Raw genomic sequence first — 27,885 nt, forward strand, 5'->3', positions numbered from 1 at the left:
ATCTCCTCCCTGCCCCCCCCCCACCCAGATGAGCCCTCTCTGTGGGTCCTTTCCTGTCTCGCACTCTGCCCCACGTGCACAGCATGGTGATCCTCAGGCTCATGTCACCTTCAGCAGAGGACCACCCAATCTGGGTCTCCAGCCCTCATTCTGCCACACATCCAGTCTCACATATTTAGCCACCTGTGGGACATTCTGACCTGGATGCCTCTGTAATTGAATCCAGCGTGCCCCAAATGAAATGTCCATCAATGTCACGTGCTTGGAAGTGCTTCGGCCCACTTGGTCTTTAACAGAACTGTTTCCACTTCTCCCTAAACCCCCGTGGTGAATTCATCCTGCAGGTTCTTCCTTTTCAAAGTCCCGCTGTCCTTTGTGACACCCCGGCTCCTGGTCTTGTTACCTCTCAACAGAACTGCTGCAGAGGCCTGATTCTCCCTTGGGCACAAGGCTTGCTCTGCTTTTCTGCTGCACCTAGATACATTTTCTTAGAGCTGGGTCTCCATCACTACCCCAGCCAAGATCCCTCATGTCCTCCAGACTTGCAGCCTGGCATTCAGTGATTTTCACGGTCTCAAACATGTTAGAAAGAATTATTTTGCCCTTTTCCTATATTACATTTTTGGGATCACACCCCTTTCCCAGCCCCACCCTGCCATCCTTTGACAAGCTAAGAAGGCCATGGATCCTCTCCCAGAAAAACTGCAGGTTAAGTCCTCCCACTGCAACTGGGGGAGGTCACAGACCCCCGGAAGCTCATGCGTGGTTCAGGATGCAGCCATCCCCACCCCTAATCTGGCTACTTGCTTTCCTCACACATGCCGTTTTCTGCCTTTGGGCTTTATTCATGCTCAGGCCAAATGCCCTTGCTTCCATCGTCTTCTCCGGTCACCACAAGGTTCTCTCCCTGCATGCAGACATTCTTTGTGCTTCTTCCAGGGCATATGTCACACGTGCCCGTCTTACTAGGCTGCCCTGGGGGCGCTGGAAAGCAGGGAGCACGTCCTCCTCTGGATGACCCTACAGCGTGCCCATGGAGAGCACTCAGGGAGCTCTCTGTGGCTGTAATTAAGGTAACTACTGATAGCCTCTGGTTTGTAAGAGGCAGCTAAAGTTTGTCCATTACACACTGTTTGAGAAGGTGAAAGAGAGCAACCCAGAAAGCAGACAAATGTAACACTTGGGAACTAAAGAAGGAAATGCAGTCCACTCTCAAACTTCAAACTATGGCAACAATTAGTGAGAAAGAAAGAAGAAACACCTCCTCCATCCCCATCCTGCTCAACATGGTCCTGGGCCAGCTGAACACCACTTTCTCTGACACTGGTGGCCTCAAAGCCTTTATTACACCCACTGCACCATCCACCTCCATCCCCCTGGGCAAGGGGGACTGCGAGGCCTAGAGTGAGGCTGGCAGGGCGAGGGAAGCCCTGAGCTTTGCTTCCCCAAAGGGCGGAGGGCGGATGAGCCCACCCTGATGAGACGCTCGTGTGGGATGTTTGCGTAGGGTCCTTGCCAACTGTCTGCCACCACGCAGGCGTGAGCACTCATTCCTTACCCTTGTTTACCTGCCACTATTCCCCAGCAGAATGTGTTTGCTGAAAGACAGCCTGAGATTGCCAGCTGCTGGCGAACCCCAGTGCATTTTCTTTATTGCTCAAAGGATACTGTGGAGTATCCCCACTGGGCAAGGGGGGGTGCCCACCCTTCCCCAGCCCCCACCTGCCAGCAAGTAACAGGTGAGGGACAATAAGGGGAGAGGCTGTTGGCCCCAAGACAGGCGCCTGATGAGTGAATAGGGCTGGCTGCTGTTGGAACTGGCCCTGGGCACTGGGGGCAGGCAGCTCTCTCCCTCTCTCCATCTCCTCAGGCCCAGTCACACCAGGTCCCATAGCAAATCTAATCAGCTCAGTTTTGCAAACTTCTGGGTAAGGGCTGCAACAGCACATGCTCCTTAGACCAAAGGTCTTGGCAAGAGGGAGCATGCTTTACAGCGAACTCTTTCCTTGTTCAGAAAGTTCTAAAGTTTCCTGTTCTGTCCTGGGCTTTCCCTGCCAAGGCAAACTGCGTGACACCAAGGGGAAGCAGTGTGGAGAAGGGCTATTTAAAGGCATGATGCTACCAACTGTTGTGAGGGCTTCTCAGCTCAGGTCCTCATGAAGTCGGCTAAGGGAGTGGGAGGGGGAAGAAGAGGAAAATGACAACTGGCTCCCACCCATTTACAGATTTTTTTTTAAGTGCTATTTTCATTTATTTAGCTTTTTATCAGAGAAAATGGGAATGCTGCCCAGAGCATAGGCTGCCATGGGCATCAGTTATCTGTTACCCTTTAAAAAGCTCTTTGATCCAAATTGTAGAATTAAGCTTTAAAGTGTAAGTGCATTACAGGGTCGGAGAGGGGTCTGCTCACCTCCTAGTTGACTGGCGGAGAGGACCTGTGAGAAGAGAGGCCCTGGCTCAGCCAAGCTCCTTATTCTGCTCTTGCTGGGAGGGAATTTATTATCAGACAAGATTTAGAGTGACGTGTGCCTTAGGACAAAAGAAGGTTCTGACCCTCCTCACTGAGCGCAGTCCCTTTGCTCTGGGCTTTATAAAATCACAACTCAGCCCCATCCCAAAGTCTCAGGTTGGGAGACCAGAACTTAGAGAACTGACCCCAAGCCCAGGCCGGGAAGGTTTTCCATGAATTCTAAGCAGGAGTTGCTCAGCTCACAGCCATGACACGGAGGTAGCACTGACAGATCCCTTAGATGAGGAGTCAGGAAACTGGGGTGCTCAGCAGCTCTACCTTTCCGGGCCTCTGTCCAGGGGTAAATCTCTCCCCTTCTCTGGGTGTCAGGTGCTGGGAGCGGAGCCGGCTCATCCCCAAGGCCTGGTAGGCTGTGCAGGAAAGGCAGTGTGCTGAGGGCTCTGGAGCCTGCCACTCCCGGGCTGCAGGCCTGACCCGGCTCCTGACCCGCTGTATTGCTTGGGCAAGTGACTCACCTCTTTGACTTTAATTTCTTCAACTAAAAAAGGGGAATAATAATGCTTGCCTTGAAGGATTAAATGAGATGGGTGCCTGGCACTAGGAGATAACCAACAGGTTCAACTGTTACCCTGGGGACCAAGCTCAGTCCCAGGGAGAGGCTCTGAGTCTGGGAACAGCCAGCACACGTATGGCTGCAGAGGAGGGAACCCCTGTGTGCAGAGAGAGGTCCTAGGGTCCCTGCCCTCCGCTCATCCTTTCCCTTGAGGCTTTTTGGATCACTTCTCACTTATCATATTGAGCTGGCAGTTGGAGGCACAAAGATGGCCAGTCTCGAGGTTGGACACCCAGCCAAAGTCAGAACACTGTGAGCATCGGTTGAAATCCAGTCCAGAGATGCTAGTGGCAAACCTGGGGTACTTAAGGACGAGTGCTACGATGAGAGGCGCCTGCATGCCTTGCTGTCTCCTGCCAGCCCTGCTGGGTGTGCTGCTGTGTGCGGCTCTGGTCAAAGGCTTGGTCAGCGGGAGGTCGCAGCTGAGGACTGGAGGTGTGTTTAAGAATCAAGGGGCTCTGGCTGCCCATGGCGGAGGATCACAGTTGGCTGGGTTCTCAAGAAGATTTTTTTCTGCCCAAGGCATCGTAAAGGGGAGTTAGGAGACACGTGAACTAGGAGGCAGGAGACACAGACAGGTTCTAGTCCAGGCCCTGGCTCATTTTGGCATCTGGAACCAGAACTCAGTTTCCCCACCTGTATAGTTCTGAGATATCCATATGACCTTGAGCAAGAAACTTAACCTCTTTGTCTTGATTCTTCATCTGTTAAACTAGGGCGGTCACCAAGCGCAGGGACCGTGGCGTCTGAAGCAATGGTGGTGCAGCCCGGGGGCAGTGGTAGTTGTCCGGAAGGCTTTACAACAAACAGGGCAGGGTTAGCGCTGCACCCCACAGGGCTCGGGAGCAGAGGCTCAGGAGCACCACAGGTAGTTCCTGAGAGGGACCAGAGGCCGGTTCATCTCAGCCATCCCTCTGCCCTCCGCCGAGGCGATGGCCATAATAAGCTGTCAGGGAAACAATGCTGGAAAACTCAATAATCCATGTGTTCTGGGGAAGGGGCTCTGGGGCACGGGAGTCACAATCCACAGGGAAATCCTCAGAGACCTTGGCGTGAAGGCAGCTGGGAACTGTGCCCCGCAGAATCTCATCCACAGGGTTTCCCCCTACTGGAACTGCAGTTCATATTCATCCAGTGGATCTTTTCAAGAGAATAAAAGTCCATAAAATCAACATCTGAATGCCTGAATCAGTATAGCTTTAAGAAAATGGAAACAAAAACAGGAAATGAAGCCCAAAGAGGTTGGGGGATCTGTGGAAAGGGAAGGAATCTCAGAAAATAGGTTTAATATTGCATGGTTGGCGCTCTGCGCTGTCGAGTGTGGCAGAAGTCACACTCCCATTTTGCAGGCAAGAAAACAGGAGCTTGGCGAATTTCGACACCTGCCCAATGTCACCCTGATCTCAGTGCCACTGGAGCACATCTTCCCACCAGTGCTTTAACCCATGGAGGAGTGGTCTTTCTGCCTTTAGTCTCATTTACTTTTTATTTTGCAAGAGCCTCAACAAATTGCCTTTTTCCCAAACAAGACTCTGTAGTCTCTGGATATGAGTTCTGGGATTAAAAAATATTTTTCTTTGAGCAATCATAAGATGAGCCTTATGATGTTTGCTAGAGCCAGGCCCACATGCTGGTGGGGAGGGGTGGTGGGAGAAGTGGTTCAGGGACACGACCCTCACTGTCAGGAAATCAAGGAAATATAAATCAAGTCAGAATTCACTTTTGCAAATAGAGGCAAGTTCCAAAACATCTAAGGCTTTTTTTCCCAGTTTTCTTCTTCTGCTGAGACTTCCAATGGCTCATGCTTTTAATCAGTCATATGCAAACCAACTGTGGTCTGAAAATCAAAGCCGTCCTGTAAGTGGTGCAAGACAAGTCCCACTAGTCACTCCTCGTGGTCGTGCCTTGTCCTCACTGTCCTTTATGGCCACTGTAAATACTGAGTCATTTGGGGTTACTCTCCTCGTGTCAAAGGGGTCATCCTTATCATAGGATCTCTACAAAGAGACCCAGTTCTGCTCCAATGCCGCTCACCCCAAACCCTCCAGAGGCCACTGTGAACACTGTCCACCCAACTCTGGGCACCTTGGTGAGCAAGCGGCCGGCATGGGGGGCAGCTTCTTTCTAGCTGTGCCCCAGGCAATGTCAGCTCGGCTTTTAGTGTGGGCTTCAGGAATAAGCAAGTGGGTGTCACTGGTTCACATACAGTCTCCCTCAGTGCGCCAGCCCAGAGCAGGCCTGGTTCATCTTTAGGGGGTCCACATTTGCAAAACAAGAAAATTAACACACTTGAGATAGCAAGCAAAGGCTTGCTATCACACTGAGGACAGAGGAGCACATGCTCACAGCTTTGGGCAGCGGCCCTGCTCTCAGCTGGTATCAGTCTCCCCTCTGCTGGATTCCGTAGCACACAGGGTCTCCAGCTCAGGCCCAGCCGTGGTCTGCACTGGTGTCCAGACTGTCTGTTACACTCAGGCCCCTCACCCATGACACTGCTGAGACCATAGCTGCAGTATGTATGTGTTGAAGTAAATCAAATGCTGTTGCAGGAGGACTTTACCAACGAGCCAGCTGGGGCCCAATGCTGGACACCGAAGTATCAGAATGAACTCCGGCTCCTTCTCAATCACAGGGTATTTTTAAATGCTTAATGATCAAAATTTCCTAGTGGTTCTCTCTCCTTCTGAGGCTCTCTGAGGAGGGCTCTGGGGCCTGGCCAATTCCTCTGGGCTAGAGCAGCTTGCAGCCAGCTTCTGCAACTGCAGGCCTGAGCCTTGCTCCCAGGGGCTGTAGGCATCTCTGCTCCCTTGGCATCCCTGGTGCAGGGTATGAGAACGGGAGGAGGACAGGAGAGGGCTAGCTGGCCAAGTGAGAGGGAGAGAGAGGTAGTCCTCACCGGCGGCCGAGCCTCCCCAGCCACAGGGCTGCCTTCTACTCTGGGCTCCATCCCGTGTGCACGCATCTGCCCCAGTCCAGCTGTTCCCCGGCGCCCTACTCTACGCTCCCTGGAAAGACCCATGGGTCATCCCATGTTGAGTATAGTGCCCAATACACAGCAGCTCAATAAATATTTCTCCAATGAATGGAAACATTTGGCTTATTTAAAGATGCACTTTAGAATCATGAAATTTTGTACAGAAAGAAACATCAGACACCACAAAGTCCAATCATTACAGTGAAGGAAAAACTGAGGGCCAGAGGAGCTGACCGTCCCTCGGACGGGCACATGGTCAGTCTGGCTGTTAGCAGAGGTTTTCTCTGTATGCCCGAGGGCAGAATTAGGGGATGGTTCTCCCCTAGTGCTCCTGGTGCCCACCATCCTGAAGGCCTCACAGCAGGCAAATGAGTGAACGAAACACCCTGAGGGGCTGACCCGAGGCCCTGGTAGGCAGTCTGGGCCAGTGCCCACCTCCTCACTGTCAGGCTGATGCTGTTTCCCTCGCTGAAGGAGGCGGTGGCAGTGTGGCCACTTGGGAAGGCTGGGCCCTGTGGTGGGAGGTCAGCTGCGCTGACGGGATGCAACTGGCTGGGCCAAGGCTGAGGCCAGACAGTGGGCGTAGGCATAAGGACCCCAGAGCAGAGCCGCAGCCCTGTGCTCATCTTGTGCGCCCATCTGCGCCTGCCTGGTGTGCCTCAGATGGCATGTGCCTTGGCAGTGGGCACCTCAGGTTCTCTGCTCGCTCCGCCCAGGGCTGAGCGATAGGCGCTCAGCACCGGCTCCTGCTGACAGCCACTGGATGCGCCAGGAGGAGGGTCACTCCTGCCGCCTGATGGCAGTGAGTCACTGCCAAGGTCACAGATCACCTTCCCCTTCTTAGTCAGCAAAAGGAGAGAGAGGGAAAAACCAAAGGAGGGGCTCAAAGTGCCCAGGGCGCCAGGCGAGCTGACCGTGTGCTCTGCGGGGTCCAGGCCCCAAGTCACACCCCAGCGGGCCATGTGCCCCTGCAAGGCCTCCACTGGCATGGGCACTGCTGGGCATCCACTTCCACAGGAAAGTGGAGGACCCACAAGAGGGGAGAGGACACTGAGGAGATCAGTTTTTTGGGCGAAAAACAATCCTCTCCTTCCCGGGGGCCTCTCTGGGGCTTTTCAGTGTTGTTTGCCTGGCTGTCAATTTGGTTTCTCCCTCTAGACTCTCAGCATCCAGAGTCCGCCCAGCTCAGGTCTTCCCCAGCTGCTCGGGTCCCTGCCTGCTGCTCTGGTCACTCCAGCATTCTGGGCACTCACCCTCTTAGCTGGGTGTAGACAGCTCCCCTAGAAGATCTGGGGGAGGGCAGCAAGGATGGCACGGTCCCTGTTCTTTTCATTCAGATCTTGGCCTGGAAGCTGAAACAATACCGCCAGCTGCCTGGTTCTCGGGCTTACAGATGGAAAATGAGCAATCCTAAGAAGAAACACTCAATGGGAAAGGATGCCAGAGGCCTCCCCTCCTGCTGGGGTGCAGTGGCCGTAGCAGGAACTTCAGGAGGGCTATTCTGGACTGGGAGCACAGTGGTTCCATGGCAGGTTGGGGTGGGGGCAGATGGAGGGCCTTCTAGGCCCTCTCAATGCACTGAGGTACACTAGACTGGGGGGGCAGGAGCCCAGAAGGGGGCCCACTGGCCCTACGGTCTGCAGGCTCCATCCACACTGCCCGAGCCCAGGGCCCTGCACATGCAGTTGACAGGTAGGCCCTGCGTGCCAGTTAGAGAGAGGAAGGGCAGGAAGGAACGACTGGACACAAAGGAGGGACATACATACAATGTGGGTAAACGCACAGTACCAAACAGGCTGGCTCAAACAATGAGTGTCATCCATCCGGGGGTTGTGAGATCCATGTAGTGGGTCCCAACCAGCATTAAAATAAAATGAGATAAAATCAGAGTGTATCACATGTGGCAAGGAGAGATTTTTTGGTGAAACTTTTGCTTCAGTTATATGTACTGGATGAGGATATAAAATGCCTTCCTGTGGATGGAGGTAAGAGTCCGCAAGCCAGGAGGATAAAGGAAGGGAGGTGCTGACGACATGCTAGGCATTATGCTACTGGTTTTCATCTGTATTACTTTACTCCTCTTAATGGGCCTACTGCCAAGTAGGTATTACTGTCTCTGTTTTTGCTGATGAGAAACCTGCGATTCAGAGAAGCAAAATACCTTTCTAAGGTCACACAGCTAATAGGTGGCAATGTTATTTATGAGCCCAGAGCTGCTGACTCCTAAGCACACATTCTTTCCACGCCGCCATGATTCCGGTGGAAAGAGTGCTGGTGATCACGGCAGGGGGCGGGGGTGTCAGGGCTCTACCTCTGGATCTGCGTGTGACCCTGAATCACCCTTCCGTTTTCTCATCTGCACAGCAAGGGTGTGAGATAGATGATTTCTCAGTTGTTTCGATTTGGTGACCCTCACCATCCCAAATATCATTTTGGCTATATTTTCAGGTCCTCCACTAAAACACAATTACCAATAGCCCAGTGATGAACTTCAAGAGCTACTATTCCCAACTCCTATTATACCTGCATTCGTTCTTCTGAACTCTGCTAAATAGCCCTCCCTCTGGTTGGTCTGTGTGTCCAGAGGTGTTGACTGGTGGTGTTAGCCCTCATCCAAGGACCTACACTGGCTGGCTTTTCAGTAGAATTGTGACTGTGATAATAAGGGACAAAAGGGATAAACTTAACTTGACCTCCCTTGTGCTTGCCCATCTGGTTCCCGGAAGTGCTAATACCCCCTAACGGAGAGTGAGGCCTACTCTGAGTGTCTGGGAGAAGGAAGAGAAAGTGCAAGAGGGCGTGTGCAATCTACCCAGGAGCACAAAGGAGGCACCACAAATGTTCTCTAAGTCCTGAGCCCCATAAAGGCAAAGGGTGCCCAGGAAATCCTTTACCACTATGGTCATTCAGCATCTTAAAACTCTCCAGAGGTGGTTGAGAAATACTATGTCTATAAGAGGCTGTGAAATGGGAAGTATTATTATTCCAACATAATCAGCTACATACTAGGAATGGGGAAGCTTGGTTTGCATTCCAGCTCTGCTTCTCACCTGCTATGCAACCTTGGATGAGCTATTTCACCTCTTTGTGCCCCAGATGCCTTGTCTGTAAAGTGAAGGGATGGCTTCTGAGTTCACTTCCAGGTCTAATATACTATTATCCATTATTGTTGTTGTTGTTATTATTATTATTATTATTGCTTTGGTAGCAATCCAACACTTAAGCCAGAGACAGTTTCTTAAGTGGAAGTAGTAACTCTTAAGTGACCCCTCCCTGTGCTTCGCTAGAGGGGTTCCCTCAAGAGCCCGTGCACTGTGCCTGTCTGAGGTTTCTATATATCTTCCCTGGCTTCCAGATAGGCCCTAGGACCCAAGAATAGATAGATGGCCAACATCCACCCTGGCCATCCTTTCTTCCATCCTTCTGACCAGCAACCAAACATTCACTTGTCCTCAGACAGCTCCTGCTCTAGTAATGGGCTGGTTCCTGCAGGGATCAAGGAATGCATGTGAGCAGGGCCCTGGCTCTCAGAGGACATGCAGACACTTGACTCCCAGAGCAGCACGCTGCATGCTAACCCTGGTCAGGAGATGGGGGGGGCTTCACTTCCACAGTCATGGACCAAGCCCTCCTTGGCCCACTCCTTCTTCCCGCTCTCACTCTGGAACAGCCAAAGCAGACTCAGTCTACTTTCTTTTGTGCTTAGGGCTATGCCAGGGCATTATCCAGAAAGCAGACATCTAGCAACTTTAATGGTAATAATAATAATTTATGTTTATAGAAGGCCTTTCATCGGGGAATCTTACAGTATATCACAAACAATAATTAATTTCCTTTTGCAACTCGGGGAGCCCTATTGCTTTGCAAGGAAGGGCTCTTCTCTGAACCTGCAGCACATTGCAGGCCTCTCCACCTACCCAAATCTACCCACTCTCAAGGCCTAGTGCAAGCATCAGCCCTCCACAGAGCCTGCGGCCACCAACTCAGCTGCAGCCATTTGTCATGCCTCTGACACCCCACAGCATGAACTGTTGAGCTGCTCAGTTGGTGCTCATCAGAGACACCCACAGTGGACGAGATCTTAGGATCCTGTCCAAGGCAGGACTAGCCTGGAGAGCCCTTCTGAGGGGCAATCCTCCAGTGCCTGCCTGGATACTTTTTGCCAGCGAGAGCTCATTGCTTAAAGGCATTTCAAATGGTTATGTTCTTTCTTCTACACTGACATCTGTTGCCTGGGAAGCCCCACCCATGGGTCCTACTTTTGTCTTCTGGAACAAAACAGCCTTTCTGAATTGTCCAGGGCTGCTGGCTGATGACTCCTGTATATAGGTCTACCTCTGATCACCCTTGAGTGTGGCATGGCTGCTCATAGCCAGCTGAAGTTCAGGGTGGCCTTGGGAATGCAATGGCGGGGCAGCTGAGGTCTCCGCCACATGCTCTGGGCCCTGAGGCCAGGCTGCCTTCCTGAGCGCTGTGGGCAGCGTTCCCCTCAGTGTTGCTGTCTCTGGGGCCCTGGGACTGCCCAGCTTTAAATGCAGCTCTTTAGACGTGCCTGCTCTGGTGCAGACACTGAAGGCTTGTATGTTCATTTTTGGGGTCTGCACCCCAGTGACACAGACATAGTCCAATTTTCTGTTTAATGATTGACTGACAGTGTCCTTCCTTCCTTCCTTAACATCCACCTCTGGATCTGCGTGTGACCCTGAATCACTCCTCTGTTTCCTCATCTGCACAGTGAGAGAGTGAGACAGATGATTTCTCTGTTGTTTTGATTTGGTGACCCTCCCCATCCCAAATATCATTTTAGCTAAGTTTTTGGCTCCTCTATTAAAACTGAAATTACCAATAGCCCAGTAATGAGCTCAAGAGCTACTACTGCCAACTCCTATTATACCTACATTCATTCTTCTGAACCCCACTGGTCGGTTTGGGTGTCTCCACCTATTGGGCAATAGATGTCAACTGCAGGCCTGGTTTTTGGAGACCAAGGCAGACAAGAACCTGTTTATTACTTCTTATTTTCCTTCCCTTTCTTTTCTAGCCCCCCTTTTTTTGTTTATCAGAATAAATGCCTGGTGCTAAGTTTGGGAAAAGGATGCAACAACTGCTGAGCTGGGACCTGACATAAGGACGAGAAACCACAATCTTCCTTCTGTCCAAGTAGTTAAGACTAGGGGTCCTTGGGATTAGGGTGAAGGGTGGAGAAGCAAACAAAATCTTTTGGTAAGTTTATTTGAAAAAGCTAGATCTTCTGGGGACACAACTCCCGCGAGTGACTTTTGGGTCCTTGATGGTAGCTTTATGCCTGAAAAGACACCTGCCCTCCCTCCACCAAGATTACAGGGCTGGGGTGAGATCTTTCTCACAGGGGCTTACCACGGAGGAATGTTGAGCATGCACTGAAGGCTGTTGTTTTCCTAAAACCTACACGCTTGTGACCCTGAAGTTTGGCCTGTGGTGAGAGAGCCTCATTCTGCTTTGATTTTATACTTGTCCCACTTTCTGGCTTGGATTTGGCCTGGGTTGTTGATGATTGGGGGTGATTTGGGAAAAGAAAATGGGTAATTGTATGACAAGGAGAGCACCCTGCAGTCATCTCTACCTGATGTAGAGGAAAGAACATGGACTTTGGACTCAGAGAGAGCTGAATTCAAATACGGATCTGCCACTCAGTGCCTGTGTGTCTCTAGGGAAGTTATGTAGCCTCCCTCAGTTCCAGTGTATTTCTGTCTAGTGGACCTGCAGGACTCAAGTAGTTGTTGTGAGGCAGCAGGGGCATGCAGTAAAACTCAAACCATGCTAGTTTCTTTTTTGCCACCCTCCACTTCCATCACATGGCTACATGACCATACTCTGAGGAACTCCTCTTTCGCTTTAATTCAACAAACATTTATTTAGCCCGTCTATGGGAGGGCCTGAGGCCACTGCTTAAATTGTGCCTACAACTATAAAGCATTCAATATTTATTGAATAAGGAAATGAACTAACTTGATACTTGGTATTTTAGTTTATAATAAACTCATTTTAATCCGAGCAACAATCATGTGTATGAGATAGATACTATTACTCTATTCCCATTGGATACATGAAGAAGGCGGCTTGGAGATAGTACCTTGCTCAAGGTCAAGTGTGTGATAAAGGCAGAGTGGGGTCTGGGTATGAGCCAGTGCCCTGTGACAGCAAACTGCCAACCCTGGAGGTTCTTCTGTGCCTCCTGTGGCCACAGGCTTGGAGCAGAAAGGGCATGGCGCTGGGGCACCCACGGTCCACTGGAAGGGCCTGCTGAGCGCTGCACCCAGCCCCACGTCTGGATGCGACATCTGCAGCTAAAAGCGAGGGGCACCATCATGAGCCTGGTGATGTGGAGTAATAAGTTTTTAAAATCAGAAATATTTGCTACCTTGGAAACCTCTGTACCCATGGAGAGTTCATGATGGCCTTCTCAAAACCACTCTAACAACACACCCTGCAGAGCTGGTGTCCTGATGGAATGTCGTCACTGCACACACTGGGTAATGGGTAACCCAGTGCCTCGGGAGCTAAGTTAGTCCCCACCACTATGAGCTCTTCTATTCTGGACCTCGTAACATATTTATTTGTGCTGTGAGTGTATTACCTCTGAGATATAATGGCATGGAAAATCATGTGCATTCCTTAAGCTGAGCCAGTTTTAGGTCAGAAATTGGCAAAGCAGAGCCAGGACACAGACTGTTCAAAATAAGCACCTAAACTAGATTAGAGCCTAGAGTGCCTGCCTGCTGGGAGAGGACCAAGCCTCTGTGCTCTCAGCCTTGGGGCACCATCTTCCAGCCCCAAGTTGCCGGGCCACCCCAGCACTGCTGCACTGCTGATGGGGACAGGCACCAGCCTAGACTGCCGTGGTCCCAAACTGAGGCCAAGCACAATTAAACTGCTGTTGGCCAGCAAGGCCCCTGCAAGAAGACCCCGCGGTGCTCTAAGCTGCCAGGCATCAGGAGTGGCTTCTGCCTTAGGGAGCAGAGCTTCTGTCCTGCACAAAGGTGTCTAGGCAAGGAAGCAAGTAGGGGCTGAAATCTAACCCTTGTGCACTTGCTAAGCTGTGTGCCCTCCCAGGGCTATATGCCCAGAGAAAGGGAGACAGGTTTTCTTATCCAGAGCTGTTAGTCAAACTTGGCACCAAACCCAAAGGGGCCCTTTTTTCTAGTTTGTATAGAAGTTCTTTATGGGCCAGGGTAGCCCTGATAAGAGATCATTCAATCTGTGCTTTGGATGTCCTGCTATTCATCTGGAACATTGGTAGGGGACTCTTGTCATTGGGATGCAAATTTTACAAATTAGGATCTTGCTTGGCTGGCACTAAGGGAAGATTAAATATATTAGTTTTTTTCCAGTCTCTGCATCTTTTTAAGGCATCTTCAGGACCTATTCCTGTTTTTCTCACCAGCCACCAACCCATCCCACCAGTTTGAGCTACACCTGCTCCATCCCCTGCTCAGACTCGAGACAAGGCAAATACAGACAGACCAGGGGTGGGGTGGGTCTGGGTAGCCACACAACTTCTTTTAGCATTTAGCTCCCTTTCCTGCCATGGGTATCAGGAAGAAGAATCGTTCTCTTCCAGGTGGGTACAAATGGGTGTCCTACTCTGCCCCATGGCACTAAATGCAACCAGACCTACACAGCTGGAGTGTCTCTTTTCCAACACTGGAGGACACCATGGATGCCACAGCCATTAGACCAATAAGCAAATACAGACACAGCAAAATAAACTCTGTAAAAATACAGTAAAATAAGTCCCCACCCTTTGTATATTTCAACAATGTCAAAACATGCTTTGGATTAACTGCTATGGAAGAGAGAGGCTCCCTTCTAAGTGAGCCTCTTACTACTTACTTCTGGAGCTCTTGCCATAAAAGAACTGCCACAAGTTCAAAAGCCACTGGAGGCGGCTTTGAAAATCCTGAAGAGCACCTAGCTCTGGGATCAACAAACTTTTCTGTAAAGGGCCCAACAGTAACCATTCTCAGCTTTGCAGGCCTCATACTCTGGTCTCTACAATTCAACTCTGCCCTTGCAGTGACAGCAACCATGGGCAATACGTCAATGAACAGACGTGGCTGTGGTCCAGTAAAACTTTACTTATAAAAATAGGCAGCTGGCTCAGGCTATGGTTGGTCAATTCCTTATCTAGTCCAACCCTTCTATTTGTAGGAGGGGAGGGTGTGAAACAACTACTTTACAGTCACAGGCCCCGCCCTAGACCATCCCAGACCAAGACCTGCACGACTTGGCAGGAAGAACAGAGATACCACTGCTGACCTTAGAGCCACCAGTGTGGAAAGCTGAACTAGCCACTGGGATAACTGGAGATTCTGATATGCCTTCACCAGACAAGACCAAAATACAAATGGAAAACCACAGGTTAAAATCTAATAGGATTGGGAAAGACAACACACATATCAAGCTTGTTTTCAGAGATGTAACCAGAGGATATATCCTCCTAAGAATACTTTGCTAATGTTCATTCATCAGTTAGACTCAGGCACAGTCTTAAAATGTCTCTGGTGAAGGGCTGGAAAGAAGGGAAACAAGGACCTGTAAAGCCACTGGCTTTGTGAACAGTACCAGAGGAAAACAGCAAGTTCACTTTTTCCAGTCATCAGCTAGTCAAACATTAAATGGTCAGAGAGGACAAACCCTCTCGTCCAGGGTTGAGAACAGGTTGTTTTGGCTGTCAAGCATTTTCAAAACAAGTTTTCTTGGTCTCGTGACAGGTTGTGGCAAGAACAGGAAAACAGAAAGAGTGGAAGATCCCGATTTCTGCTCCAGGCACCCCCGTGGGCTGGCTGAGCCCACACAGTCAGGGCTTGCTTTCTGAGTGTGAGCATAAAGCCGGTCTTAGGGCTGATACCACCTTGCCAGTGACACCATTTAATCGAGTGATTCCTCTGAGAACTCTCTGGCAGCCAGATAATCATTCTAGTCTGGGAGGAGTAGGTCAAAGTCACTCTTAAGCCCAAGGGCGCTGTTGTGCTCAAACCTACGCCCTGCTTTGTGTTAATTTTCACCTCATGTTACGTGGACAAATTATACCTCTGAAACTGAGGTTAAAAGCTATCTGCTTTGAGGTGGATTTTTCCATCTTGACCGCAGAGCACTTGGTCAGGGTGGGGCAAAGAGATCAGCAAGGAGGCACTAATGGGGAGGGAAAGGATCAAGCTGGTCTTTCGAAAGTGCCATTAACTCCTTACCAGTTCTCGCTCTTGGGGGCTTAACAAACTCTGCCTGAAGGAGGGGATGAGTCAAGCATAGAGCTGAGTGCGGCCACACTGCAGGACACAGCCAGGCAGAGACCTGGGGACTGCTGATATCAAGGAGTCCAGAGAAAAAGTCTAGAAATCAACCAAGCAAGTGTGCTGGGAATTTTCAGATCCTCAAAATTCTTACTGAAGAACCCAAGGTAGCAGACCCAGGCTAAAATTCAGACGCAAATTCTGAACAGTTAGTTGTGTGATCTTGGGCAAAGCCCTTCCCTTCTCTGGGTCTTGTTTGTTTCACTTCCAAAGTGAGGCAGGTGGCTTGTCCTGCCAGCTCCTATAGCGTGATCCTCTGACTCTCCAGGTAGGGAGCATCTGGTCAGTCACTGTCACAACTGCTGTGGTCGTCTCGCGGCACCCACAGCACAAGGGACAGCTCAAGTTCCTGCTCTGACCAATGTTTCTGGAAGAAACTGTGGTAGAGGGTTTGCTCTTTCCATGAGACAAGTTATCAGACCACAAAGGCTGTCTTCATTCTGCCAGTTGTCTGCAAGAATGTTCTGAAGAGGGCCAAAGACATGTGAAGACTGGTACAAGACACCCTTCCCTGCTTCACCCCTAGTCTCATCCCCAAACACACACAGTGGGACCCATTGCATTTAACATCTCTACCCAGGAAGTGGTTTGAAGGCCCTGCCTAGAACCTCCTGTGCGGTTCCGTCCTTACAGAGAGAAGCAGCCTGAAGGCTAAGGCATCCCCTCCCCCAGGCACAGGGCTGTTCTGACTGGTTCTTGGGCTGTCCTTCCATATAGGATGCCCACTTAAACTTCAGTTTCAGATAAACAACAAAAAAGTTTTTTAGTGTAAGTATGTCCTAAATATTGCATGGGATATATTTATACTAAATGATTTGCTGTTTATCTGAAACTCAAATTTAACTGGGCATATTGTATATTGAATTGCTAAAACTGGCAACCCTAACTCTGGGGAATAAGAGTGGGTATTTGGAAGCCCTGGGCATTCAAGTGGCAAAAAGGGGCAAAAAGGCCCAAGACAAACATTCCTTTAGTGTTCTTCCACAGGTGTGGAAGTTTTTACTGCTTTTCTTAATATCTCAAAGTCCAAGAAGAATCTATTATGATTTATATGTACACTAAGGCAGATCATTGTACCAATATGTAATTTATTAATTTAAAGCAATCTCATTGCCTACAGAAAAGAAGGTCAACGTCTTAGCATGGCAGTAAATAACAACAGGTACCATTCAATGAACACCAACAATATACCAGGCATTTTACATCATTTTCCCACTTAACACTCACAAGCCCCTGAAAGAGAGGACTGTTATCCTCAGGTACAGATGAGAAAACGAACATTTACAGAGCTAACAAAATACAACTAGGAAGTGGCAGAACCACAGTATGAATTCTGGTTGGTCTGATTCCAGAGCACATGTTCCCTCCCCCCTTCAGAACTCTGCTCCTTGCCTCTTCTCCTTCCTTCTCTCCCGCCTCAGTCACTGTTATCCTCTTCAGTGCATACTGTCTACCTGGAACCCCATGCCTTCCGGCCTCAGCATCCTGCTCCCTCTGGCAGGAATGCCCTCCATCCATCTCTGCACATTGAATTCCTATCCTTTCTCCAACATCAGCTTCCTTGATCTCAGGAAACAGACATCATCTCCTTTCCTACTGTGTTTCACTTGTACATTGTACATGTTGCTGCCTTACATGAGAGCTATTTATGTAGAATTTCCATCCTGCCTCTAGTGCAGTAAAGGAAGGGATGGTGTCCCACGCATCACTCAACATAGTGCCTGATACCTATTTTGAATTCAACAAACATCTGCTCAGTGACTGAATGAATGAATGGGATAAGTGCCGGTAATCTGGGGAAAACCTAATAGAAATGTCTGCCACTACAAATCCACACTGGGGCACACCACAGCGGAGTGTCGACCAAAGCAGAGAGCCTGGAGACTCAGGTTCCACACTGACCGCTGAGCTCAGATGCCTGGCGAATGTGGGATAACTCGGGCAACAAACACACTGAAGACAGGCAGGGCAGTCTGGGAACAGAATGCAACCTAAATGTTGGGAAGCCTAAGTTGTATTCTCAGGTCCTACACTAAGTTCCTCTGTCATCTTGGACAAGTTATTTCCCTTTGCAGGTCCTTGGCTTCATAATCTGTAAAATAGTGTATTGGCAGTACCTGTCTCACAGGGTTGTTATAAGAATTACAGGTTTTAAGTACAAAGCATTTAGTGCTGTGCTGGCACAGTGTAGGTGCTCAGTACAAATTCATCATTATCATCTATGAGATGGTCAGGAGGGACTAGATAATCCACTATCATTTATTTTGAGAAAAACAACATAATCACAGCCTTTACATATATGTTTCACTCTTTGGGACAATTGGAATGATGACAGTGTAAAGATGATCTGATCCCCAAAATTATCAAAAATGGAAAATTTCAGGTGTCTAAATTTTAATTTTGATTTTCAGAAGAGCTACAGGGCTTCCTGCTTTGCAGTTCTGATTCATGCTCAGTGTACTAAATAGTCAATGCCATGGATGGCTCTGTTGTCAGGAAGGAATCTCAGCCAGTCATGGACTGTTCCAAGAATCAATCAGCAGGCTTTCTAGTTAGGCTCTCCAAAAGGAGTGGATGAGTTTTAGACCTGGAGAGTAGAAACCCTGTGTGTGTATGTGTGGTCCCCTCTGCACATACTCTGTAAAAAGTGTAGGAGGCTCTAAAATGTTTGCTGAACAAATTATTAGCAATAGCTGAACTGCAGAAATATTGTTATACTTGATTCTTATCACCACGGCTGTTCTAAAGCCTGTTTAAATAGCCACGGCATCTCCACCTGGCCTCTCAGCGCTGACTGTCCCCGGCACTCAGGGGGCAAAGTCCTTGTTCTCCTCAGCAGTGGCTCTGCACTGAGGGCTACCCTAGATCAGCCTCACTTCTGCTTTCTTGGTTTTCTTTTCCATTAAGCATGAGTAAGTGCTAGAGGTGCTGTCTGTCTGGGAAGAGAGGAGTCACTGGGATTTTTTGTCCTCTTCTCCGTGTGCAGTCGCCCTGCTGATTTGGAGGCAACCGTCAAGCAGTGTCTTTCCTCCGCCTGCTCCATCACAATACTCCCTTTCTTCTTTTGCTCACTGATTCTAGTAGTAAGTTGGCCACAGGAATGTTTACCTTCCCTTAGAGGTACTCAGTGCCAGGTCTTTATGCTCTCAGAGGAGGTATTTCTGCTCAAGAAAACCCTGGGCTTCCCCATGGCTACAACAGTCCTCAGCCTCCCAGGTGAGCCACTAGGAAGAAGGGTCCCCCGCAGGCTACTCCATGGGGAGGTGGGTGGTACGCACGCAGATATGCTAACATCCTGTCACTGGCCCCACTGTGCTGCTCCAGTGAGCAAGGGAGGAAGAAACAGGCAGAGTAAAGGTGAGAGGTCAGAGGCGGCTTGGGCTGGGCCCTGGACCAGTGAGCAGGGCCTAGGATTCTAATCTTAGTACCATATGGCTTTGAACAAGATTTTCCAGGAAATGAAAATGATTAATTGAATGTCAAGTCTATGTCAAACACTGTACTAAGGGTTTTATACCAATTACTTCATTTAATTCCTACCACACTGGTTAATGCTTACCATACTTAATCCTGGCTGTACTAGATGACTGCTAAGGTTCCTTCCATGTTCCATGTCCTGAGACTGGTCTCCACTGTCACATTTACCTTCCTAGATTCATTCTTGCTTAGACACCCAACTTAGCTCTGCCAATGGCTGTGCAGTTTGCAGACCACTGGAGTAGTGGTAACTGTATCAGTATTTGCTCCTAGTTTCTGCTCATCTCTATAAAGCTTCTATTTTAACAGGTCAGGAATCTAGTTCATTTTCACAGGTGGCCCCTGCACTGAATGATCTGACAACAGACAAGACAGAGTCCCATTTCTGCAGAAGCAAGGCCTCTGCTTGTCATTAATGATGTGTACAGAATGAAAGTCCTGATTGTTCTTTGATGCTTCCATTTTTTCTAGAATTCATGTCTTAATGAGGAGCAATAGAAACAAGCAGCTTAGCCCTCCTGCCTTGGCTAGACTCCACATCACACATGACAGCCCTGAGCAGCCCTTGTGGCACCTGTCAGAAACCAACATGCACATCTGAACAGTCAAGCCTAATTCCCAAGAAGCTGTTTTAACTTGACATCTGAAAATGTATTACATCTAGAATTATTTTCCTGGGTGTGTGTTCAGGGCATATGTGTGCACGTTCCGCAACTGAAGTGTTCTATAAATATCAGATACGGGTTGTACAAAAAAGAATCATGTACATAGTGTACTTAATTCCATTTAGTAATGTTTTCAATTTGTGTCTGACCTCTGGCAAGAGAGATGGAATTTTCTCCACATGAATAAAAAGTATGCTAAGCTACCTTAAACATAATTTTCACTTAAAATCCCAGAAAAATATTAGGCTTGGTGATCATCAGCTTAACTAGCCCAGTATTTTTTAGATGAGGCCCAGAAAGGTGCAGTGTCTGTGCCAAGATCACACAGGAAATTAATTATGGTGCCCAGATGAGAACCAGGTCTCCTAATCCCAGGCCATTATTCTTTGCATTTTTTTTACTTACTGTAACATTTCTTCTTCCAACAGTTCAAAGACAACTCTGACTCCATTAATAAGTAGTTTCTACTTTGGTATTATTAAGAATTCAAAACCAACTCCTCTACCCTTTGCTTTCTGACTCCGTAAGACATCTATCCATTTTTCTAAGAAAGAAAATTCATGATCATCACTCATGGACAAGGAAGTAGCTGTACTTGGTTACAATGAACATTTTCCCAATGCCTAGCAGAGGGTCAAATCCAAGCCTGAGCACACAGTAGCTTTCACAACAGTACAACTAGGTTAATCTCCCCCCAAAAGATGTATTGATCTGCTAGTTATTCTTTTCATGTGTGGCTTCTTTTGGTCTGCGTGACTGAGACCAGAAAGGAAACCCTTATCTTTTTTTCTGCTGAGGAAGCGGGTGGACAGGGGAGTGGAGTCCTCAAAGGGCCCTCAGAGTGGCCAAAGAGTGCAAAGGAAGCCAGGGATGCAGGCCTGGGGGTAGCACGGGGTGGGGGTGGGGGGTGGGCACGGCCTGCAGGGAGGGAGGGCTGTCCCCCTCTGTGCCGGGGCAGCCTGCTCTGCACAGGCAGGAAGGCTGCTAAGCAGTGGACTCCAGGAGGAGGGCTGTATTAGTAGTAATTGATGGCCAGGCTTTTTAACGGAGCTTATCATTTCACAGCAACAGATGTCAGTTCTAATAAATAACATGTTCTCTCTGACCTATGCAATTTGGAGAGGATGCCTGGATGGCAGGGTGATCTGGACTCCTCCCACCTCTGTTGCTCTCTCTTTGGAAAGGAAAACTAACCAAATCCCTTGAAGCTACTTTTCAAAATGATTCTCTTGGAGAGTTCAAGGATCCAATAATTCCATGTTATTCATTTGCTTCATTTTTCTCTTCACAGCTTCTGTGTTTCTAAACCCCAGGGACGGAGGGGTGAGCTTGCCCATGCAGGAACCCAGGCATGTGGATGAGCGGGAGGCTCTGGCCACCTCAGCCTCCCCCAGTTCTCGGTGGGCTCACCATCACTGCTCCTTTCCTATCTTCTCAGGGTACTTAGATCATCCAAGCTATGCCTGTCTGGGACTGGAAAACTCCCTCTTCTCTCCAGAGGGGAGTTCAGGAAGAGGTTGGGATTTTTTGTAAAGGGACTATTCCTAGGAAACTCAAGGCAAAACAAAAGATAAGGGAAAACCGATGAATCGCAGCAAGAGTTGGGCCTGTAGGTCCTGTCACTAAGGTCTGACCCCAGAGGGGCCCCTTACAGCAGCACTTCCTGGGAGCCCGGCCCTGGCTGCCTCAGTGCTCTCCCCTCTGCCGACTACTCTTCCTGCCTGGAGCGGCCTTGCAGAGGGGATGTGGGGTGAGCAATTGCAGCTGGCGATTGGTGAGCAATTCTTACTCATGGGCACCTGATGGGAGCTCCAGAAATACAGTTATAAAGGAGAAGGGTGGGGGTCAGGGGAAGAGAAAGGGGAGTCGTGGTCCAGGGAGAGGGAAAGGGTTGCAAAGTCCCAGGCAGGGTTTCCCCTAACACGGTGTCTGGACACCCGGCCTCCACAGCTGGTTCAGCCAGGGCTCCCTGAGGCCAGCTTGCCAAGCGCAGGGACTGCACAGAGTGAGTGGCCTGACCGTGCAACTAAATCTCAACAGAAATAAAGCATAATTTGAGCTGCCTTAAGGAGCTACCAACAAGGGAGCAAACAAGGGAGTGATTAATTTCTAGAGAGACAAACACATGAAAATAGGTTCGCATTATAACAACGTATGCTGCATAAACACCCCTCCTCCAGCCCTACCCTAAATCCCCAAAGAATTCTCAGGCCTCAGGGCTCCTGGGGCCATATTGTGAAATACCCTCTAGAACTGGGATTCGCACACTGTGCTCAGGGCATCCAGAGGGGCCTCAGAAACCACAGTAAGGGGCAGGGATGGGGAGAAATCAGGTAGGGACATCTAATGCCTTCTCTTGAATCAAGGAGGAGACCTATTTTTATCTGTTTTATTTAGAGGACTAATGCATAAGACTGGATTAAAGCATTTGGCAGCTAATGGGAAGTCTGAAGAAAACAGTATCTTTGGGAATGCTAACGTATTAACAAGGAAGAATAATTCAAATAGTCCTGAATGCACAGTTTTTTTGATTCTTTAAAAACAAAATTATTCTGCAAAGACAAGTGGATGACAAATAATAAAAGTATGCATGATGAAGAGCAACAAAAGGGAAATTATGGACTGCTTTGGGAACATTTGGGTAGGTTTCCAAATAAGAAAATAACATCTCTTTCTGACCTTGAGGAAAGAAGGGAAAAAACAAATGGTTTTAAGAGGTTCATGATGAATTACTCCCACGTGTTGACTGAGAAGCTATTTTTTGAAATTATTTAAGTAATTCCATTTATATAACGATTTAATGCAGTAGGTGGTTTTGGGGTTAAATTCTATTCTAAGAACCTACTCAGGCCTCTACTACCAACCTGATGCTTTACATAATGAAGATCATGGAAAATTCACTCTATTCATAGATTTATTAGACTACAAAAGGTTATAAAAATCATGATTCTATCATCAAGACAGATCTAAAGCTACATACAAGATACTGAGGTAGGTAACTAGTGGATTCAGTTGTTTTTTTTTTAAGTGATAGTTGGTTTTATACAGATTAAACAACTGAAGGATGGATTTTTCTTCCCCTTTTCAAACTGGCTGTGCTGGCACCAAGAAGATACTATTACAGGTGATGGCAACTTTGGATGGGCAGCCTAGAGCTTAAAAATCTCTGGTCAAGCTCCTGAGGTTCGGGATTGTTCAGTGGGATGCAAGTGAAGAGCAATGCTGACTTGGCCATCTTTTAATTAAACATCTCTTTTTTCCTCCAGGGATGATGACACTGACAGTTAACCCTACTGAATGCTCACATGCCAGACACCATGCTGGACTATTCGCCTGCATTACTTCAAGCAGTAGACAGAATTCTAAGATGGCCCTTCTGATTCCTCACTCCCAGGTGTGCCCCTCCTGTATAACCCCCAGGACTTTGAAAATGATGATTTCATTCCTGTAACTGGATTATATTATATGGAAAGAATGGCTTTAAGAAAGGGAGATTAACTTATAGGTTGATCTAATCAAGTGAATCCTATAAATCTGCACCTACAAGTCAGTGACATGGAAGTCAGAGATTGGAAACATGAAGATTTATCTGATGGGCGACTGCTGGCTTGATGATGGAGGGTCCCATGTGGCAGGGAGTGGCGTCCAGCTGGCAGCCAACAAGGAAACAGGGACCTCAGTCCTATAACCCCAAGGAACTGTCTGCCAACAATCTGAATGGGCTTGGAAGAGGACCTAAGCCTCAGATGAGATAGTCCAGGCAGCACCGTGACTTCAGTTGTCTGGGAAACTGAACAGAGAACCCAGGAAGGTTGTATTCAATTCATATGCCATGCAAAAAAAGAACCTAAGAAAGCTGGTGCGACCAGTTTAATATCAGACAACACAGACTTGAAGGAGTATTACCAGAAGCAGAGAGAATCATTTCACAATGAGAGAAGGGTCCATTTATCAAGAAGACAACTCTGACTATGTATTTATGTAAATAACAATTTAAAAGTAAGTTAACAATGTAAACAACAATTCTAAATAAATTATACTTAAATAACAACACTTCAAAATACAAAAAGCAAAAACTGACAGAAATAGAAGGAGAAATAAATAGACAAATCTAAAATCAGAGGTGAAAATTTTACCACTTCTTTTCAGTAAGTGATATATTAATAAGTAAAAAAATAACAGTAAGGATAAGGAAGAGTTAAATAACACTAATTTCAAGTAAAACCAATGACTGAGGCTTCCATTCTAAGAAGCTTAAAAAAAAACAAATTAAAGTGAAAAATAAGTAGAAGGAAGGAAATAATAAATGAAAAGCATAAATTAATAAAATAGAAAACAAACCATGGATAAAATCAACACAGTCAAAAGAATTCCTTCTTTGAGGAGATTGGTAAAATTGGTAAACCCTAGCTAGACAGTTTTAAAAGAAGGGGAGAGAAAAAATACAAATTTTTAATACAAGGAATAAAAGAGGTTTTATCACTATAACTCCTACAGATATTAAAAGGAAAATGAAGGAATATAATAAAGGTTCTCATGCTACTCAATTCTTAACAACTTAGACATGATGGGTAAATTCCTTTAAAAACATAAATATGCAAGTTGCTAAAACTAACACAAAAAGAAAAAAAAATCTGAATATTGCTGAATTTAGTAAAGACATTGAATTTCTTTCCACAAATAAAACTCACTCAAACATTTAGAAAAAAATAGTCCCAAACCTACATAAACTCTTTCAGGAAACAGAGGAGGAAGGAGAACTTGCCAATTCATCTTATGAAGCCACTATAGTGCTGTTACTAAAATGTGACATGGATGTGCTGTTATTAATATCTGACATAGACAACACAAGGAATTTCAGACCAATCTCACTCATGAACACAGATGTAAAAATCTTAATACAGTTGTAGCAAATGAAATCTAGTAATATAAAAAAGGATAAAATATCATGACTAAGAAGAGGTTATTTATCCTTAGAATGCAAGGTTGGTCCAATACTAAAAAGTTAATATAATAGACCACTGTAATAGAATAAAGCAAAATCATAATATTATGTCCAGAGATGCATAAAGAGCATTCCATAGAATTCAGCACCCATTCATAATAAAAGCTCTTAGCAAAGTAGGAATATAAAGGAATTCCTTCAATCTGATAAAGACATCCATGTAAAACCTACTGCTAACAGCAACCTAAATGTAGGAATATAAGGCCAGATATCTGCTCTCACCACGTGTGTACGATATGGTACTGGAGATCCCAGTCAGTGCAAGTAAGACAAAGAAATTACAAAACATAAAGATTACAAAGACTGCAAAGAAATAAGTAAAGCTGTTAACAGACTATATGGCTTTATGTTTAAAAAACTCTCAAGAAATCTACAAAAAAGCTACTAGACCTTAGCGGTAATAGTGAATTTAGCAATGTCTCAGGACACTAAGTAATAGAGAAACACTAGTTGTACTCCTACATACTAGCAATAACCAGGAAGTAAAATCTAGAAAACTATCATTTACAATAAAAGCAAAAACATTAAAACAGATGCAAGAGTTCTACGTTGAAATCTCAAAACATTACTGAGAGAAATTAAAGGCCTATAAAAAAACCATGTTAATTGATTGGAAGACTCAATATTGCTAAAATGTCAATTCTTCCCTTGTAGATCTTGGCAAACCAGAATTGGCAAACTGATTCTAAAATTTACATGGAAATGCAAAGGCCTAGAATAGCCAAAATACCTTTTAAAAAGAACAAAGTTGGATAATTTACATTTCCTGATTTTAAGAAATGTTGGTGTTGGCATACAAATAGAAAGACAGATAGATGATTCGAATAGAGTATCCAGAAATAGACCCAGTCATACATGGTCAATTTGTTTTAACAAAGGCATGAAGGTAATTCAACCAGGAAGGAACAGATTTTTAAACAAATGTCACTGGAATACCTGAATATATATAAAGAAAATTAACTCCAGCTTCTACTTCAAGCCATACAGAAAAATTACTTTGAGGTGGATCACAGACCTGAATGTCAAACCAAAGCCAAAGCTTAGAAGCTAGAGAAAAAACACAGGAGAATCTCTTCACAACCTTGTGGTAGGCAAATAATTATGAGGATCCAAAAAGCATTAACATAAAAAGAAAACATTGATAGATTTCATTAAAAAGAAAAATTTTCTGTTCATCAAGACACTGTTAGGAAAATGAAAGTGCAAGCCAAAGATTTGGAGAAAATATCTGTAATACATCTATCTGACAAATATATAAAGAACTCTTAAAACTCAATAATAAAAAGACCAACAACCCAACTAAAAATAAGAAAAATTTGAAGAGACACTTCACAAAAGATATGCCAATAAGCCCATAAAAAGATGTTAACATCACTAATTACCAGGAACTTGAAATTAAAAACGCAATGAGGTATTACTTTATCCCCTCTAGAATAACTAAAATTAAAGGGACTGACAATACCAAGTGTTGAAGAGGATATGGAACAGCTGGAATCCCATGTATTGCTAGTGGGAATGTAAACTGGTATAATGACTTTGGGAAAGGTTTGTCAGTTTCTTATAAAGTTAATCATATGCATACTCACTCCCACTTTCAGGTATTTACCCACAGAATTGAAAGCATATGCCTATAATATATGGCTTACAGAAGAATGTTCATAGCAGCTCTACTCATAAAATCCTTACATCGGAAACAACACAAATATACAGATGCTGATGAATGGATTAATCAGTCATGGTATACTCATACAACGAACTATTAGTTAGCAGTAAAAAAAGGAATGTTGTAACAGATAAATCTAAAATAATTATGTTGAACACAAAAGACACAAGAGTACAATCTGTATTATTCCATTCATAAGAAGTTTCTAGAAGAGGAAAAACTAAAACATGGTGATAGAAATCAGATAGCAGTTGTCTTGGGGGTGAGGAGAATAACTGGAAAGGGTAGAAGCTAATTTTGTCAAAACTCCATCAAAAGATATACTTAAATCTGTTCACTTCATTTTATGTAAATTATACTGCAATAAATACCTTTAAAAAGACACATATGCAAAGCCCTTGCCTTCAAAGAACTCACAATTCGATTACAGAAGTGAGATATATACACAGATGTGAAATATCGAAGAATAATACAAAGGGATTTCAAAGCAGTACACATAGTCCCCAACTTACAATGAATGGTTTGACTTACCATAAAGATTTTTCAACTTTATGGTGGTGCGAAAGTGATATGAATTCAGTAGCAACCATACTTCTGATTTTGAATTTGGACCTTTTCCTGGGCTAGCTGTCTGTGAGGTACTCTCTCGTGGTGCTGGGCAGTGGCAGCGATCATGAGAGTAGACAACTGACACACCGACAACCATTCTGCACCCAGACAACCATTCTGTTTTTCACTTTCTGTACAGCATTCAACACATTAACGAGGTATTCAACACTTCATCATAAAATATCTTTGTGTGAGATGATTTTGCCCACCTGTAGGCTAAGAGAAGTGTTTGGGGCAAGTTTATGGGAGGTGAGGCTAAGCTGTGATGTTGGATACATTAGGTATGTTAAGTGTATTTCCAACTTACGGTATTTTCAACTTACAATGCGTTTATAGGGATGCAGCCCCATTCCTTATAAGTCAGTGCAGATCTGTATATGACCAACAGTCAACTGAGACTAGAAAGAGGGGAAAGAGAGCTGCCTTCAAGTTAATCTGGACCAGGGAGAACCTACAGAAGAACCCTGAAGGAAGAGTGGATTTGAAGGGGCAGAAAGGAGGGGAGAGGGTCAAGCAAAAGGCACTGTGTGGGGCACAGCTGAGGCTAAACCCAGGGTCTTGTCTACGTCCGTTCATTGACTGACTCTTCATATCAAGCCCATCCAACAGGGAGGAGTTCAGTCTCATTTCATAGGATGAAGCTCAGAAGGTTAATAGCCCTGCCCAAGGCCATGGTGCTTTAGAACTTGTGATAGGAACTGGAGCATGTGTGACCCCAAAGACTGGCTCACTTTATCTGTGAGGACAGAATTTGCTGGACAGCCATGAGCAACAAGAACATGTCACAGGAAAAGCCTGTTAAGTGCCAGAAAGTGTCCTGAGTTCACATGGTTAGAATTTTGTTGTACACAGGGAATAAACAGCTGACTCCACTCAAAGGGCTCTACTGCTGTTCAGAAACCGTGAGAGTGTTTATGTCATGGGCAGAGCTCTCCAAGTGAATTATAGCCTTTTACGCACTGTGTACATACAGTATTTCCACAGGACAAAGAAACAGGGTGTGTAAGGAATGCAGCCGCTGACCTTTCTCTTGCTGTCCTTTCTCTCCGCAATTTCAAGTCTGCACTGCAGGACAGT

At 46.4% G+C, this 27,885-nt stretch overlaps 1 protein-coding gene and 1 long non-coding RNA gene across 7 annotated transcripts in view; one reads left to right on the top strand and one right to left on the bottom strand.

Moving 5' to 3' along the window:
• Nucleotides 1-27,885, top strand: part of LOC140844047 (uncharacterized) — a 47,706-nt gene that overhangs the window by 12,145 nt on the left and 7,676 nt on the right. Inside the window, exon 2 of the long non-coding RNA XR_012122175.1 lies at nt 22,798-22,925. This is a non-coding gene — a long non-coding RNA (uncharacterized lncRNA). The remainder of the gene's footprint in view (nt 1-22,797; nt 22,926-27,885) is intronic.
• Nucleotides 1-27,885, bottom strand: part of BABAM2 (BRISC and BRCA1 A complex member 2) — a 387,307-nt gene that overhangs the window by 1,720 nt on the left and 357,702 nt on the right. For 3 of the 6 annotated variants that reach the window (XM_073214982.1, XM_073214978.1, XM_073215003.1), the window contains one exon: nt 12,083-12,383. The exons of 2 other annotated variants lie outside the window; for them this stretch is intronic. In XM_073214982.1, coding sequence (XP_073071083.1) covers nt 12,098-12,383 — 286 coding nt within the window. In that variant the 3' untranslated portion in view covers nt 12,083-12,097. Of the gene's footprint in view, nt 1-7,322; nt 7,468-12,082; nt 12,384-27,885 lie in introns of those variants that run through there. One more of the 6 variants, XM_073214993.1, reaches the window with a different exon arrangement.

Source organism: Manis javanica, chromosome 1 (genome assembly GCF_040802235.1).
Source record: "Manis javanica isolate MJ-LG chromosome 1, MJ_LKY, whole genome shotgun sequence".
Classification (NCBI taxonomy): Eukaryota; Metazoa; Chordata; class Mammalia; order Pholidota; family Manidae; genus Manis; species Manis javanica.